The sequence below is a fragment of the Callionymus lyra genome, chromosome 6 (genome assembly GCF_982586985.1).
Source record: "Callionymus lyra chromosome 6, fCalLyr1.hap1.1, whole genome shotgun sequence".
Taxonomy (NCBI): Eukaryota; Metazoa; Chordata; class Actinopteri; order Syngnathiformes; family Callionymidae; genus Callionymus; species Callionymus lyra.
This window is the reverse complement of record NC_141823.1, coordinates 3,918,757-3,937,639: the sequence shown is the minus strand read 5'-3', so window position 1 is coordinate 3,937,639 and position 18,883 is coordinate 3,918,757. Positions and strand designations below refer to the sequence as shown.

Here is an 18,883-nt window from a genome sequence, read left to right as displayed (position 1 = left end):
CCCTCACCTGTCAGTCAAAAATGAGGGGAAAATCCAGACTCACCTGGTGGTCATGTGACCAGAGAACAGAAACAAAACTCATTCTGGGGAAACTTTTATTTTGAAAATCATTTTTAAAACATCAGAAAATAATTTCTTGCTCCGTCACTTCCTGTTTGCTTCTCTGATGTCCTTCAGCCTGTGAAGACACGAGTGATGATGTCATCAGACCGCGACGCCACGCTCTGATAAGCCACGCCCCCTCACCTCTTCATCAGGAGGTCTGTGGACTTCCCGTCCTCGTCCTGGCTCGACTCGCCGCTGCTCTCCGACTCCGCCTCCTTCGCCTTCTTCTTCTGCTTCTTCTTGTGTTTGCTCTTCTTCTTCTTCTGCAGGAAACATGACGTTAGTGTTCGAGGAATCAAAGGATCGACATCAAGTTTTACCTTCTTTTCCTTCTTCTGTTTCTTGTGCTTCTTGACGCTGGACTGGTTTGTCTCGCTGGCGCCTCCTTTGGCTGGACACAATAATTACACACGTCTTATAAAAGATGCACTTCATAAATACACACACAAATGTGTACAAAAACTCACAATCGTGGAATGAAGGTGGAAGCTTTGGACCAAACTCTTCATCGTCTAGTGTTGGTCTCTGACAGGAAGAAGCTGCTTCTAGAAGAAAGAACAACATTCATCACATCTGTGTGTTTGTGTTCGTCGCTGTCTTGTTGTGTGTATTTTTCTGTCTGTGTGTGTTTTTCTGTCTTGTTGTAGTGTGTATTTTTCTGTCTTGTTGTAGTGTGTATTTTTCTGCCTTGTTGTGCGCGTGTATTTTTCTGTCTGTGTGTCTTTCTGTCATATGTGTTTTTTTGTGTCTGTTTTTCTGTCTTGTTGTGTGAGTCTTTCTGTTTTGTGTGTGTATTTTTCTGTCTGTGTGTGTTTTTCTGTCTTGTGTGTGTATTTTTCTGTCTTTCTGTCATGTTGTGTCCTTTTGTGTCTGTGTATTTTTATGTCTTGTTGTGTGTGTTTTTCTGGCTTGTGTGTGTATTTTTGTGTCTGTGTGTCTTTCTGTCATGTTGTGTTTTTTTGTGTCTGTTTTTCTGTCTTGTTGTGTGAGTCTTTCTGTTTTGTGTGTGTATTTTTCTGCCTTGTTGTGCGCGTGTATTTTTCTGTCATGTTGTGTGTTTTTTTGTGTCTGGTTGTGTGAGTCTTTCTGTTTTGTGTGTGTATTTTTCTGTCTTGTTGTGTGTGTTTTTCTGGCTTGTGTGTGTATTTTTGTGTCTGTGTGTCTTTCTGTCATGTTGTGTGTCTGTGTGTTTTTCTGTCTTGTTTGTGTATTTTTCTGTCTGTGTGTCTTTCTGTCATGTTTTGTGTTTTTCTGTCTTGTTGTAGTGTGTTTTTTGTTGTGTTGTGTGTGTAGTTTTCTGACTTGTTTTGTGTCTTTCTGTCTCCGTGTGTCCCTTTTGTCTCTGTAGCTTTCTTTTTTTTGGTGTATCTTTCTGTGTGTTGGTTTGTCTTTCTCTCTGTGTGTGTGTGTGTGTGTGTGTGTTTGTGGGTACAAACCGGTCTGCTGGTTGGCTGAGTTCAGTGAGGAGGGCGGAGCTGCAGTGGACGGGGTGACAGATGGAGGCGGCGCTGAAGAGGATGCGACCTGTGAGGACGGAGGCTCTGGTGCTGAGGAGGTGATGCTGAAGAGGTTGAAGGGTTGTGGGTCGGCAGTGGTCTGGTCCTGGACCTGCTCCTGACTCTGATCCTCCTCCTCACTGTCCTCGGAGGAAGAGGAGGAGCTATCAAAGATGGCCTTGAACAGGTCCATGGGAAGTCGGACCTCCTCTTCCACCTCCTCCTCCTCTTCTTCCTCATCTTCATCCTTCTCTGATTCTGACTCGTCCTGCAGGACACCATGTTGTCAACACATGTGGTCCACGGACTCACACACACACACACACACACTGACCTCTGCTGGAGTGTATTTGGTGACGGGGGGTGAGGCGGGGGGCTCCTCCTTCACCTCGGGCGACTCCTCCTTCTCCACCAGACTGTCCTTCTTGTCCTGCTCCGACATGTCCCACCTGGACTTCTTGACGGGCGCTGGAGTGGGTTTCTTGGGACCTGAGGGATCTTCTGTGACCGTCAGGAAGTTGAAGACCGAGAACTTGTCCCTCCTGACCTTCGGGACTCCAACCAGATTAGACCTGGTACAAATGAAGTCCTGAGGTTAGCAGCAGAAGTGTGTGAGGTGTGTGTGTGCGTGCGTGTGTGTGCGTGTGTTTACCCAGGGTACGGATGGGGGACGTTAAATCTTCTGCACAAAATCTTATCAGGATGAAACTCTAAAGTTTCTCTGGTCAACTGTCCAAACATCTTCATTCTGACGGCTGCTTTCTTGTCACTCAGGTCCTGTTGAAGAAGTTATCTTCATCATCTTCATCATCATCTTTAGAATGATCATAACCTTCATCTTGAGCATCATCACCATCATCATTTTCAATGACATCATCATCATCAACATCTTCATCTTCATTTTCAATGACATCTTCATCATCATCACATCATCATTTTCAATGACATCATCATCATCATCATCGTCAACATCTTCATCATCATCATCATTTTCAATGACATCATCATCATCATTTTCAATGACATCATCATCATCATCAACATCTTCATCTTCATCATCAACATCTTCATCATCATCATCATTTTCAATGACATCATCATCATCATCAACATCTTCATCATCATCATCATTTTCAATGACATCATCATCAACACTTTCCTCTTCATCATCTTCATCAGCATCTTCTTCATCATCTTCATCTTCTTCATCACCATCATCATCTGTTCATCACCATCATCATTTTCAATGACATCCTCATCATCTTCATCAACATTTTCTTCATCATCATCAACATCTTCTTCATCATCATTTTCAATGACATCATCACCATCATTATCATCTTCGTCATCAACATCATCATCATGTTCATTATCATCTTCATATTCATCTTCGTCATCATCATCTTCATCAACATCATCTTCATCACCATCATCAACATCTTCATCATCATCTTCCTCTTCTTCATCATCATTTTCAATGACATCCTCATCATCTTCATCAACATCTTCATCATCATCACATCATCCTTGTTATAATCTTCATTATCATCATCCTCTTCATCATCAACATCTTCTTCCTCATCATCATCATCACATCATCCTTGTTATAATCTTCATTATCATCATCCTCTTCATCATCAACATCTTCTTCCTCATCATCATCATCACATCATCCTTGTTATAATCTTCATTATCATCATCCTCTTCATCATCAACATCTTCTTCATCATCATCATCATTTTCAATGACTACATCATCATCACCATCATCCTTGTTATAATCTTCATCATCTTCATCTTCATCATCATCATCATCGTCCTCACCTGTGTTTCAGGAATCACCTCCACGGTGGTGTCGTCTTCGTCGCCCTGAGCTGCTCTGGTGAAGCGCGAGGCCAGCATGGAGGAGGAGGACGGCCGGTACAAGATGGAGGCTCTGACGAACTCCTCCTTCTCTCTGCTGCGCTCCCACTCCGTCATGCCTTCGTCCAGGCTCTGGTTCAGGGCGTCTACGAGAGAGCGACAGACGAGGGTGAGACACTGGACACACCTGATGAAGGTGAGGGGGGCGGAGCCTGACCTCGCTCGCCCAGGCGGAGGCGCTCCAGGTACTGGTCGTAGCGCGCCTGCTTGCTCGGGTTGTTGTCGAACGGTTTGAAGGCGTGTGTGGTGGAGCGACCCTTCCATGCAGAGAGAGCTTCGGCCTCCTGAGCCGAGGTGCCGTACGGGAGAGGGAACCCGGACTCCTGGGCCAGAGGCGGGGGGTGGAGGACGAGGCGTGGCTGTTGGACAGGTGGGGGCTGAGGGACAGGCGGGGGCGGAGGTGGAGGGGGCGCTGGTGGACCTTGACCGGAGGCCATGCGCAGACGCAGTAGTCTCTCCCTGTCCTCAGGTCTCAGCAGGTCCATCACGGAAGTGGGACCTAAACACACCGGAGTTAACACTGACGTGTCATCAATGGATCCACCGGGGGGCGCTGACGAGCGACGTACCTTTCAGGCCGTCCTCTCCCAGCAGACCCCTCCTCTGATCCGAGTCCAGCTGATGGCGCCCGGCCGGCTGCTCCGGCTCTTCCGGGGCCATGTGGCCCTTGGAGACCCTCATGGCCTCGGCCAGGGCCGGGCTGACGCCGAAGAGGTGGGACACGTGGACGCCGGGTCGCCGGTGGAGCGGCCGGTAATCTTTGGGCAGCTCGGGCGGAGGAAAGATCTTCGGGTGGAGAGAACGTCAGGATTATTTCAAACCACGCTCGACAATCGTGTTGATTGAGTTCACTGAGAGGGAGTGAGACCAAGAGTATGGAAACACGAGTTGGAGAAATCATTGTAAGGGAAACATCGATACACTTGAGTATCGCAAGATGGTGCCTTAAAAAATAACGTGTATAAATTCAACAGTGCTTACAAATCTCATTTTTGTTCCTAGTCGCAGTTATTTAATTTTTTATAAATAATAAAATGTATAAAATAAAAGTATTCGATTTTACTATTAAGAATTAACATTCATTTTAATGTTGAAATTGAACTTTCAGCCACTAGATGGCAGCAGTCGTTCCACATCTAAAGGAACAATTAAATCCTGGGGATGACTGACTGAGGACGAGAGGATACAGTGACTCCAGAAGCTTTTACAGCTTTGGACATATTTTGGATTGAAAACAAACAAAAGTAATTACGACTTCATCAAGAGTCATGTGGTCTGTAAATACTACAACACCAGAGTCAAGTACTGGACAATACTACACATATATACTTGTTACTACACTATCACAACACCAGAGTCAAGTACTGGACAATACTACAGATATATACTCGTTACTACACTATCACAACACCAGAGTCAAGTACTGGACAATACTACATATACTGTATATTCTTGTTACTACACTATCACAACACCAGAGTCAAGTACTGGACAATACTACACATATATCCTTGTTACTACACTATCACAACACCAGAGTCAAGTACTCGACAATACTACAAATATATCCTTGTTACTACACTATCACAACACCATAGTCAAGTACTGGACAATACTACACATATATACTTGTTACTACACTATCACAACACCAGAGTCAAGTACTCGACAATACTACACATATATCCTTGTTACTACACTATCACAACACCAGATTCAAGTACTGGACAATACTACACATATATACTTGTTACTACACTATCACAACACCAGAGTCAAGTACTGGACAATACTACACATATATACTTGTTACTACACTATCACAACACCAGAGTCAAGTACTGGACAATACTACACATATATACTTGTTATTACACTATCACAACACCAGAGTCAAGTACTGGACAATACTACACATATATACTTGTTACTACACTATCACAACACCAGAGTCAAGTACTGGACAATAATACACATATATACTTGTTACTACACTATCACAACACCAGAGTCAAGTACTGGACAATACTACACATATATACTTGTTACTACACTATCACAACACCAGAGTCAAGTACTGGACAATACTACACATATATACTTGTTACTAGACTATCACAACACCAGAGTCAAGTACTGGACAATACTACACATATATACTTGTTACTACACTATCACAACACCAGAGTCAAGTACTGGACAATAATACACATATATACTTGTTACTACACTATCACAACACCAGAGTCAAGTACTGGACAATACTACACATATATACTTGTTACTACACTATCACAACACCAGAGTCAAGTACTGGACAATACTACACATATATACTTGTTACTACACTATCACAACACCAGAGTCAAGTACTCCACAATACTACACATATATACTTGTTACTACACTATCACAACACCAGAGTCAAGTACTGGACAATACTACACATATATACTTGTTACTACACTATCACAACACCAGAGTCAAGTACTGGACAATACTACACATATATACTTGTTACTACACTATCACAACACCAGAGTCAAGTACTCCACAATACTACACATATATACTTGTTACTACACTATCACAACACCAGAGTCAAGTACTGGACAATACTACACATATATACTTGTTACTACACTATCACAACACCAGAGTCAAGTACTGGACAATACTACACATATATACTTGTTACTACACTATCACAACACCAGAGTCAAGTACTGGACAATACTACACATATATACTTGTTACTACACTATCACAACACCAGAGTCAAGTACTCCACAATACTACACATATATACTTGTTACTACACTATCACAACACCAGAGTCAAGTACTGGACAATACTACACATATATACTTGTTACTACACTATCACAACACCAGAGTCAAGTACTGGACAATACTACACATATATACTTGTTACTACACTATCACAACACCAGAGTCAAGTACTCCACAATACTACACATATATACTTGTTACTACACTATCACAACACCAGAGTCAAGTACTGGACAATACTACACATATATACTTGTTACTACACTATCACAACACCAGAGTCAAGTACTGGACAATACTACACATATATACTTGTTACTACACTATCACAACACCAGAGTCAAGTACTCCACAATACTACACATATATCCTTATACGCTCACCTGCTTCTGCTCCAGTTGGTTCTGAGACAGAGTGAAGCCCTCGAGGATCCGACCCAGATATGATGCGTCCCGGCTCTTGACTGAGAACATTTCAAAAGTAAATTAGTAAAATTGTGGCTCGGATGGATTCAAACAAAAAAAAATAAATACATAGAAAGATCGGTTTAGAAATAATGTTAAAACTTGAAATGTCCTTATTGACGGTGCGCTTTCTTATCACAAGGTAGAACGTTTCTTATTAATCACATTTTAAAATGTAAGAGATTACTAGAAATACTTGAGGTTGTGCTTCTACATCCTCACAGAATGGTTACTGAACTCACTGGCAGGCGTCGTCTTCTTCTTGTACTCCTCCGGTGCCGTCCAGCCGTACAGATTGTCTCCGGGCTCCTCGTCCTTCAGCTCCGTGTCGTACCTGGATATGCAGTCTCGAGAGTAAACGTCTTCATCCTCGTCCTCCAGCGCACCGACACCAAACGCCTGCGGAGGCAGCAGAGATGAGCCGAAGCACTACATGTCAGCGGCGCCGGCCTCACCTGTCCCGCCACGCCCCCTCTCCTCTGCTGCCCCCTGCTGGCGTCGCCGAACAGACGACTCCTGGACTCGGATTGAGTGCTGAACAGGTTGACGTGTTCGAGGGGCCCGCTGTTCCCGAGAGCCCGTCCGGGATCAAGTCCGCAGTAGCCCAGACCTTGTAGTCCGATCCGCGGGTTGAAGTCAACGGGGGTGACGTCTTTGGGGGCAAAGGTCACATTTTCTGGGGCAAATTCGTCGTCCTCCTCCTGCGGTGAGAAGAGTTTTGTGAAAAAGATTTTTCAGCTGAATTCCTCCATGTTTTTAAAGACAAGTGAGGAAGAACTTTCATTTTCCTTCAGTGAAATTTGCTTTTTTAAAGATTTTTTTAAAAATAATAATTGAATCAAATAACTTACACATTGAAAAGTTTTAATTATTTGTAGTGAAAAATCAAATGAAATAATTCAATGAAAAAAATTTAGAAGAATTTAATAACTGAATTAAAAGATTTTCTTTTACAAGATATTAAAAACATAATGCAGTTAAATATTCAAATTACATTTATTAAAAATAAAAAAAATATTTCAATATTTTAAAAACCATTGTCTTATAAATTCATTAAAGAATTGTTGGTAGGATAATGCAACCAGACAATACTGAAAGAGCTAATGTGTCTCCTTGTTTAAACTATTGTAACAGTTTATTTCGTGTCTAAACAAGAAGGATCGTCTCGCCTGCAGTTCATACAAAACTCTGCAGCCAGAATTCTGAGCCGCTCTAGTAGAAGAACTCACATTTCTCCTTCAAACTCTTCACTGGCTGCCAGTTTCTTTCAGGATCATTTTAAAATTCTGGTTCTTACTTTCAGATCTATTCATGGTCAGACCTTCCATCAGTGATCTGATCCAGACTTACAAAATAATTATCATATTATAGACAAAAAAGCTAATTATTAAAAAATAATAATAATTGCGCAGAAAATAAATATTTTAGGGGTAAAATGTTCAACTTCTCTGTAAACATTGACTTAAATAAAGTGATGCTTAAAAAGCAGCATTATATTGTATTATAAATTAAATTATATATTTGGTTTGTCATTTACATCTAATCCTAATTTAATTTAACAATGTTACTTGTCTGGTTTTCTTTCTAAATGTAATATTTCATACGTGTGTATTGTTTGCTGCCAGCAGTGAAGAGACTGTAGCAGTGAATGTACATAACATGATATTGGAACTGCATATATATTTAATATAAAATGATCTTCTATCTCCAGCAAAGTTTTTCTTTTGTTGAATTTCAACACTAAAGTCAAAACTACTCTAAATGTTACAAACTCCATGAGAATACCTTGAGATGCTCTTTAAACGTACTGAACAGAACAGAACTAAATGTTTTAATTGCTGGTGTGTATTTACAAGTCTGTTCCAATTCCTGAAACATCACTTATTAACGCTACAATTTTTTATGTTTCCTTCATACGGTCATCTGTATCTCTCTCTCATGCTCTAAGCTGAGTTGTCAAAGCTTTGTGTTTTTTAAAACCACCCAGTCGCAGATGGAATGTTTAACTAATTTTTTAGAAGCTGCTGTAGAAGTATTTAAGGAAAACTAAAGGTAAACATGTAACATCCTCATGTGATAATGTTGCTGCTGAACTAACCTCTGACTCCTCTGATCCAGCAGGGGGCAGTGCGCATCCGTAGACTCTGTTATCTGCGTGAACCCAAAGACGTTTATAATTTCCCAAAGCGCTGATGGTGCCGTTGAAGCGGGACGTACCAGTCTGTTTCCGGCGAGGTCTCTTCTTGACTCGAGGTCCGACGCCTTGTCCTTCCCTCCAGCCCATCCGCCGCAGAAGCTCCACCCCCACAGACGACCTGAGGCACACTTGCTCAGTCTCCTGTAAGTGGCTCTAAAGTGTGGGCTCTCTCTACCTGGCGGGCGCGATCAGATCCCCCAGCATCGTGTCTCCTGGGATGAGTCCTGCTTGAGCGTTGATGGCTTTCGCGCGTTCCTGGACTGGGTCGGCCCGGTTGGACCGGAACTCCTGCTGGGTTGTAATTTCTCGGGGAGCGATGCCATGTTCCCCGAAGTCCTGAGATCACAGAGACTCGTGTCACAATTTTCAAAAACACCGGGTCGGTTTCTCGCTCACCTCCTCGTCCATGAAGTCCTCGGGCGCAGCCTCCTGTTTCTCTGCCTTCTGCTGCCGCGACGACTTGAAGGTCGCTGGGCTCCATCCTGAAGAGTGACATCAGTGAAGCTTTAATCATCCACAAGGAGCCGCTGGACTCTTCAAACAGAAGCCGACTAACCTTCTTTGGAGCCCACAGTGTTGAAATATCCAGCAGAGAATCCACCGGTGAAGGCACCGTGGAACCTCTGGTACCGACCCTTCTCATCTCTTACGGTCTGCTCGTGGAGGGGAATGGGCTTCTTCAATGCCTCATCTAGATGTTTCAAGGAATTATTAGGTCTTAGCAAAACAAGAATGCAGAATCCGGTACAGAAGGAAACATTTTAAAGATTATTTTTGATCTCATTTAATTTATATTCCATAATTTAACTGTTTGTTCAAGAAAGACTATTTTTGAATTATAGTTTATCATTTTTGTTTTTCATACTAGTGATCTTTAACCTTAACTTGGCTATATTTCTAGTGACATTAACAATCTAACTAAGGAATCAGTAATTACATTTTCCCAGGGGCCAAATTATAACTGTAACTGTTGTGAGGGGCCGCCAAGCCAAAAGACAGCAGAGAGACAAAATATGATTGAAAAACACTAAGAAAATAAAGATGATAAGAAGAAAAAAAGGTCAACATCAAAACATTAATAAAATATTTATAAAGTATTCACAAAAAAAGAACTTAAAATGACTTGTTTATCTGAATATGATCTCAATATTTACTCAAATGATTTGGAGAAGCAAGAAAGTTGTGTTTTGAGTTAATACGAAAATAAATACAAAATAAAAGTGTGGCCCTCAGCCTGCACTTTGCTCTTGTCCACTCCAACTTGTAGGTGAAGTTTGTTAAAAAGTAGAATTCAAATATTTGGGTGAGAAACATAAAAAAATGATGAAGTAGTGAAATTAATTTTTTTTAGATATGTTGAGAATTTTGATTAATTTATTCAGGTAAATAATCTGAGTGCATAGACAGGAGAAATTGTGGTTGAATATGCTGTGCACTGAGCCAATGAACTGACCTTATTTTTGGAGTGCTTTATCAGAAAACTGTACATCAATAGGAAATAGTGTCACAAACAGATTTCAAATCTGGGGCCTTAACAGGACTTCCAACTTGTTAATAAGTGAATAAAATATAGATGGCATACAACGTTCTTTTAGACCCGCTGATCGTGTGGTCGAGTCCGACCGACCATGTTTAGTTAGATTTTCCATCACTTCAGTCGCCAATTTTCATGATTTAATCAATGAAAATACATTTTTAAATGTGCTTTAAGTTTCCATTACTATATATCTAATAACATGTGGAATGTTTGGGCTATTCTATTTCTTTTTCTATGCATATTAGGGAACCAAATGTCCTAATTTAACGTAAATTACTGATTGAAAAATGCTTAATATCATTATTACACTTTCTCTTTGTTTGCCAAGCTTCCCAATTAGTATATACGAAGCAAGTTATGACATATTGAAAGTTGGGTTTCACAAAAAGGTTACATCTAAAATATTGAACCATATTAATTGACTTGGTATGTTGAAGTCAAATTAGTTCATTCACCGGTTTTGATAATCCATAACTAATATTTATCACAGGAAAATGATACTTATATCACTGGAATCTTCTTTACAAGACCTGTTGGATAACACGTACACATAAATCAATCAATATTAGAATTTACACACATGTCTAATATTAGAGTTTATTCATCTATCTAACCCAAATACGTTCAGACATTTCCCATTTCATGATATTGAAGTGCTCTACAGTCGCCGTAACAAAACGTCCACGTACAATTTCTCATAAAACTGCGGTTTAAACATAAACGTGTGATTTGTGAACTCCAATGTTTTTAGCCGACAGTTAGCTTAGCATGACTCCAACCCGTGTTAACCTGCAGAAACCCGGCATCACTCTCTTAACTGAAGCTAAAATATAACCGTGGACATTAATGGCAACGTCTAGTGAGTGAACCGAGGGCAGCACCTTCTTCCAGGGGCTCCAGCGGAGTCCCGAAACTCACGAACGGTGAAGGTTTCTTGTCTGCCGCCATATTGGCAGACCGTCACTGAATGGGTTTCCGGTCTGCGGTGAACACTGCTGCCCCCTGCTGGCGCGGCGGTTCATGGTTCACACGGGAACACCCAGAACCCTTAAAAAAACGAAAAAATAAACGTACGAAATAAATAAATAAATGATCTTGTTGTTTTACATCGATGCATCTTGTGTGTCTGTCTGGATAGTTTTCTCATGTTTTTGATTCTTTATCTACTCTCTCCTGCCCTCCAAAAGTGGGGTCACGTTGCAGTACTGGTTATGTACCGGCAGATGTCACTGTGTCATCATAACCACTAGTTTACTACGCGGAGGTTTACCCGCGTGTAAATGTGTGTGTGTGTGTGTGTGTGTGTGTGTGTGTTCACGCGTTTGACGATCTGCAGTTTCTGGTTTTGTGTAAATTAGAAAGAGTTGCTGTTGTTTGACAGAAGTTGTATGTGTTTAACTTCGTGTACGTCATTAGAGTGTGTGTGCGCGTGCTTGTGTGTGTGTGGTGAAGTGAAGTGTGTTTCTGTTTTTTTAGTGAGTCTGTTTGTGTAATAGTTTATGTGTGCATGCCTGTTTAAGTGGAAGTGTGCGCAGTTTAGTGTTAGACTGTGTGAGTGAGGGGTGTGTGTCTATGTGAGTGTGTGTGCTTGCATGTGTGAGGGTGTGTGTGCTTGCATGTGTGTGTGTGTGTGTTTGCATCTGTATCTGTGTGTGTTGCTCCTCTTATCACTAAAAAAGTGTAACTCCTTGTGTTCCTAAGTGACTGCAGAAGTTTCTCTGCCAGTATCAGCTGCAGCAGAGAACCAGACGCTGATGATGCTTGGAGCGACGGTGTCATGTGACACCTGTCATGTGACACCTGTCACGTGATAGCTCGAATCCGACTTGAACTTTTCTTTAACTTCCTCTTCCCTCGGACTGTTGTCATGGAGACCAAGTGAAGGGAGAACCTGGTGATGATGCAACAACCTGACACGAAGAAGAAGAAGAAACTACGTGCCAGGAGGAGGAAACACACACACACACACACACATCAACACACGCACACACACACATCAACACACGCACACTCACACATCAACAACACACACACACATTAATCTACACACAGAGAAATGTATCATGTTTCACCTACTCACACACTCACACACACACACACACACTCGTGGATTCTCGCTGTAAACACAAGTTGTGTCTATTCAACGTACACACACATAAAACACATTTATATACCCACAACTCACATGTACACAACACACATGGACTCACAAATACATCGTTCGACTATTATTGATACAAGAGGCCGTCAACACTAAGTCTGGTTCTATCTAGGTTTCTGCCTTCACTCATCGTTGATTCTTTGTTTTCTTTTGATCAACACAATCTTAAACTGTGTCTCGAGTTTTACTTTTTTTACTTTGTTACTTTAAATAATATTGAATTGAATTGTCTTTCTGTGACTGTGCCTGTCTTTCTGTGTGTGTTTGTGCACTTGCGTGTATGTATGTGTATGTATGTGTGTGTGTGTGTATGTATGTGCGTGTGTGTGTGTATGTATGTGTGTGTGTGCGTGTGTGTGTGCGTGTATGTATGTGTATGTATGTATGTGTGTGTGTGTGTGTGTGTATGTATGTATGTGCGTGTGTGTGTATGTATGTCCGTGTTTATGTGTATGTATGTGTGTGTGTGTGTGTGTGTGTGTGTGTGTGTGTGTATGTATGTGCGTGTGTGTGTGTGTGTATGTATGTGCGTGTGTATGTGTATGTATGTGTGTGTGTGTGTGTGTGTGCGTGTATGTATGTGTATGTATGTGTGTGTGTGTGTGTGTGTGTGTATGTGTGTGTGTGTGTGTGCAGCTCAGTCCTCATCACTCCTTCATGACTCTCTTCACACATGTTGATCGGCTCATGTTCCTCCAGTACAAGCAGCTTTTACGCAGTAATACACATTAATACATGGTAATACACACGGCCGGCACTTGACCCCTCGTTGTCCCCTGACTGACCCCGGGGTCGCCCGCGGGGTCGTGACGTTGCTGCGTGTCGTGGCCGCGTCAGGTGTGTGAGTGGAACAGTTGTGCGTCTGTGGACGGTCACATGTTCACTTCTCACCTCTGCAGCTGATTACAATGGCAAAGGTTCAATAATCCGGAGTAATCCGGGTGTAATCTGGAGTCTGAGCGTGTGCGTGTGTTCTGAGGGTGTTAAGTGTGTGTGAGCCGGCGTACGAGTGTGTGAGTGTGTGTGAGTGTGTTGAGAAAATGTGAGCTAATCTGTCGAAGAATGACTGACCTTTAACATCAACTGAAACACTGTGAACTTTTACAACAATCTTCAGTTTGTGCGACTCTTTTGTGTGTGTGTTTGTCTGTACATCTACACAGTATATCACAATCAAAAACTTGTATTGTATGTGTGTGTTTGTGTGTACATATACACAGTATATCACAATCAAAAACTTGTATTGTATGTGTGTGTTTGTGTGTACATATACACAGTATATCACAATCAAAAACTTGTATTGTATGTGTGTGTTTGTGTGTACATATACACAGTATATCACAATCAAAAAACTTGTATTGTATGTGTGTGTTTGTGTGTACATCTACACATTATATCACAATCAAAAAACTTGTATTGTATGTGTGTGTTTGTGTGTACATATACACAGTATATCACAATCAAAAAACTTGTATTGTATGTGTGTGTTTGTGTGTACATATACACAGTATATCACAATCAAAAACTTGTATTGTATGTGTGTGTTTGTGTGTACATCTACACAGTATATCACAATCAAAAAACTTGTATTGTATGTGTGTGTTTGTGTGTACATATACACAGTATATCACAATCAAAAAACTTGTATTGTATGTGTGTGTTTGTGTGTACATATACACAGTATATCACAATCAAAAAACTTGTATTGTATGTGTGTGTTTGTGTGTACATATACACAGTATATCACAATCAAAAAACTTGTATTGTATGTGTGTTTGTGTGTACATATACACAGTATATCACAATCAAAAACTTGTATTGTATGTGTGTGTTTGTGTGTACATATACACAGTATATCACAATCAAAAAACGTGTATTGTATGTGTGTGTTTGTGTGTACATATACACAGTATATCACAATCAAAAAACTTGTATTGTATGTGTGTGTTTGTGTTTGTGTGTACATATACACAGTATATCACAATCAAAAAACTTGTATTGTATATGTGTGTTTGTGTGTACATCTACACAGTATATCACAATCAAAAAACTTGTATTGTATGTGTGTGTTTGTGTGTACATATACACAGTATATCACAATCAAAAAACTTGTATTGTATGTGTGTGTTTGTGTTTGTGTGTACATATACACAGTATATCACAATCAAAAAACTTGTATTGTATGTGTGTGTTTGTGTGTACATATACACAGTATATCACAATCAAAAAACGTGTATTGTATGTGTGTGTTTGTGTGTACATATACACATTATATCACAATCAAAAACGTGTATCGTATGTGTGTGTTTGTGTGTACATATACACAGTATATCACAATCAAAAAACTTGTATTGTATGTGTGTGTTTGTGTGTACATATACACAGTATATCACAATCAAAAAACGTGCACTGTATGTGTGTGTTTGTGTGTACATATACACAGTATATCACAATCAAAAAACTTGTATTGTATGTGTGTGTTTGTGTGTACATATACACAGTATATCACAATCAAAAAACTTGCATTGTATGTGTGTGTTTGTGTGTACATTTAAACAGTATATCACAATCAAAAACTTGTATTGTATGTGTGTTTGTGTGTACATATACACAGTATATCACAATCAAAAACTTGTATTGTATGTGTGTGTTTGTGTGTACATATACACATTATATCACAATCAAAAACGTGTATTGTATGTGTGTGTTTGTGTGTACATATACACAGTATATCACAATCAAAAAACTTGTATTGTATGTGTGTGTTTGTGTGTACATATACACAGTATATCACAATCAAAAAACTTGCACTGTATGTGTGTGTTTGTGTGTACATATACACAGTATATCACAATCAAAAAACTTGTATTGTATGTGTGTGTTTGTGTGTACATATACACAGTATATCACAATCAAAAAACTTGCATTGTATGTGTGTGTTTGTGTGTACATATACACAGTATATCACAATCAAAAAACTTGCATTGTATGTGTGTGTTTGTGTGTACATTTAAACAGTATATCACAATCAAAAACTTGTATTGTATGTGTGTGTTTGTGTGTACATATACACAGTATATCACAATCAAAAACTTGTATTGTATGTGTGTGTTTGTGTGTACATATACACAGTATATCACAATCAAAAAACTTGTATTGTATGTGTGTGTTTGTGTGTACATATACACAGTATATCACAATCAAAAAACGTGTATTGTATGTGTGTGTTTGTGTGTACATATACACAGTATATCACAATCAAAAAACTTGCATTGTATGTGTGTGTTTGTGTGTACATTTAAACAGTATATCACAATCAAAAACTTATATTGTATATTTGTGTGTAAATATACACAGTATATCGCAATAAAATTACTTGTATTGTATGTGTGTGTTTGTTTGTTAGTTTTGTGTGTTGCAAACACAACACAGAATGTTGTTGTAGTGTCAGTATCCAATATAAAATATACTATAGTTTACAACAATAAAAACACATTTATATAACCACAGGACACATTGTGACACACATGTACACAACACACACACAACACAGACTCACAAACAACAGCCACTAAATATTCTTTTATTTCATGAATCAAAAAGCAAGAAAATCATAAATGTTAAAAAAACGTATCATAAAATAATAAATACAACATATAAATAATATAAAGTATTATGTGTGTATGTTTGTTTATTTAGTTTATATTTACAAAATACAAACCAAAGTATTTCTGCAGCTGCACTGACTCTCATCTGTCACTAACGTACATAACGTTCTCTCGTGATTCGCTCGTGTCTCTGGTCTTATTTACGTTCGTCGAGGTCAGAAGCGATGAGTCAGCGTTTGAGGTCGAACAGGAAGTGGTTGATCTGACTTCCTCTTCTGACCAGTGGGAGCGAGGAGGAGGTGATCGACGGACGTGAAGAAGTGAAATATCGACCGACACTGTGGAGTCATCAGGATCCACAACACTCTTGAAGGAGCAGGTCGACCGTGGATCTCTCATCTGTCACTCAAGTGTCAGAGATCATGTGATCGCTGTGGAGCGACAGATGAAACTACATGTATGTTCATATATTGAAGCATCATGTGTGTTGTTGTTGACCTGTCAATCAAGTAACACTGTAGTTTCTTGATGGTTTTTTTTTATTCAAGGTCAAAGAGAAGCAGGAAATACTTCATTGTTAGCAATACCACATATTTCATAACATAAATCATATAAAATAGATCTGTGTGAGCGTCCTTGAGATTTGTATTTTGTATTTATTTCTATTGTTTATTATCTATCATTATCTATTATTATCTATTAATTATCTATTATTTATCTATTATGAACTATTACTATTTATTATTATCTATTATTTATCTATTATCCATCAATTATCTATCTATAATTTTCCATTATTATCCATTATTATCTATTATCTATCTATTATTTTCCATTATTATCTATTATTTATCTGTTATCCATCCATTATCTATCTATCATTATCTATTATTATATATTATTTATCTATTATTTTCCATGATTATCTATCTATTATTATCTATTAATTATCTATTATTTATCAATAATCAACTATTACTATCTATTATTTTCCATTATTATCTATTATTTATCTATTATTTATATATTATCTATCCATTATCTATTATTTTACATTATTATCTATTATTTATCTATTATTTATCTATTATTTATCTATTATTTATCTATTATTTATCTATTATTATCTATTAATTATCTATTATTATGTATGATTGAAAAAAATGATTGAATGTTAGATTTCTTAAAAGATAAATAAAACAACACAATGATTTGTTGCCTCAACACAACATCAAGTCCATCAGGTTCTGTCAACACAACATCAAGTCCATCAGGTTCTGTCAACACAACACTGCTGTTGAAATCTTCGACTCTTTTACTCAAACCGAGTCAAACGGTGTGTATTTAATAACTAAGGTTTGAAATAAAAGACTCATATTTCATATATTTGCTATTTAAATAAAGTTCGAAACAAGTGTTATTCTAATTATGGTAGTCCGAATCTTAAATCCACCATTTTGACTTCCCACTAACTTTAGACCCCCCGGAAGATGGACCTTCTTTTCTAGAGAAGTTTTAAAGCTTCATTAAAGCAACATCTTCCTGAAATAACATGAATATAAATCCACAAACATAGAACATATTAAGCATGAGTCGGTTCTACGAGATCAAAGAATCTTCCAAAGCTTTATTGTTCTTCCCTCGACGACGGCTCGACCAGTTCTCAAACAGTAAAGATATCCTGAAACTAACTCTGGACCAGGAACTAACTCACGTTAACCAGTCATGATGACACGTCCAATCAGAAGACTCTTCAGTTGATATTATGTCATGTGACTTCAGTGATGTCATCATGTGACCAGCAGTACCATTTGCTGTTTCCTCCCCCGTGACTCACCCGTCACTCAAGTCATCCCTCTGACTGTCACACACTTGATCCAACACACACTCACACACTTGATCCAACACACACTCACACACTTGATCCAACACACACTTACACACTTGATCCAACACACACTCACACACTTGATCCAACACACACTCACACACTTGATCCAACACACACTCACACACTTGATCCAACACACACTCACACACTTGATCCAACACACACTCACACACTTGATCCAACACACACTCACACACTTGATCCAACACACACTCACACACTTGATCCAACACACACTCACACACTTGATCCAACACACACTCACACACTTGATCCAACATACACTCACACACTTGATCCAACACACACTCACACACTTGATCCAACACACACTCACACACTTGATCCAACACACACTCACACACTTGATCCAACACACACTCACACACTTGATCAAACACACACTTACACACTTGATCCAACACACACTCACACACTTGATCCAACACACACTCACACACTTGATCCAACACACACTCACAGGCTTACAAAGAAGTACACACACCTATACACACACTCACACACTTGGAAAGAAGTACACACACCTATACACACTCACATACTTAGAAAGAAGTACACACACCTATACACACACACTCAAACAGTTACAAAGAAGTGCACACACCTATACACACACACTCACACACTTACAAAGAAGTACACACACCTATACACACACAGTCACACACTTAGAAAGAAATACACATACC

General features: G+C 39.3%; 1 protein-coding gene across 4 annotated transcripts; it reads right to left on the bottom strand.

The window, feature by feature from the left end:
- Window positions 1-84: 84 nt before the first annotated feature.
- On the bottom strand, window positions 85-11,522 carry gpatch1 (G patch domain containing 1). 4 transcript variants are annotated; one of them, XM_087793068.1, is made up of 19 exons: window positions 11,395-11,522; window positions 9,533-9,667; window positions 9,373-9,458; window positions 9,152-9,312; window positions 8,997-9,094; window positions 8,878-8,930; window positions 7,235-7,480; window positions 7,022-7,178; window positions 6,699-6,778; window positions 4,093-4,309; window positions 3,681-4,022; window positions 3,425-3,609; window positions 2,254-2,378; window positions 1,936-2,173; window positions 1,542-1,869; window positions 573-650; window positions 426-496; window positions 247-368; window positions 85-178 (listed from the first exon to the last, which is right to left on the bottom strand). In XM_087793068.1, exons 1-19 carry the CDS (start codon window positions 11,459-11,461, stop codon window positions 145-147), a joined length of 2,823 nt encoding a protein of 940 aa, XP_087649194.1. In that variant the 5' UTR covers window positions 11,462-11,522; the 3' UTR covers window positions 85-144. The 4 variants fall into 4 exon arrangements, with proteins under 4 accessions (XP_087649194.1, XP_087649191.1, XP_087649193.1 ...); XM_087793065.1 differs by having other exon boundaries at window positions 8,878-9,094; XM_087793067.1 differs by having other exon boundaries at window positions 247-365; window positions 8,878-9,094.
- Window positions 11,523-18,883: the final 7,361 nt, after the last annotated feature.

Coding starts and splice junctions, on each gene's coding strand:
- gpatch1 (XM_087793065.1), bottom strand. CDS start 11,461: ATGGCGGCAGACAAGAAACCTTCACCGTTCGTGAGTTTCGGGACTCCG. Junction 9,668..11,394: donor GCTGGAGCCCCTGGAAGAAG/GTGCTGCCCTCG, acceptor TGAAACATCTAG/ATGAGGCATTGAAGAAGCCC. Junction 3,610..3,680: donor CCTCCGCCTGGGCGAGCGAG/GTCAGGCTCCGC, acceptor GCTCTCTCGTAG/ACGCCCTGAACCAGAGCCTG.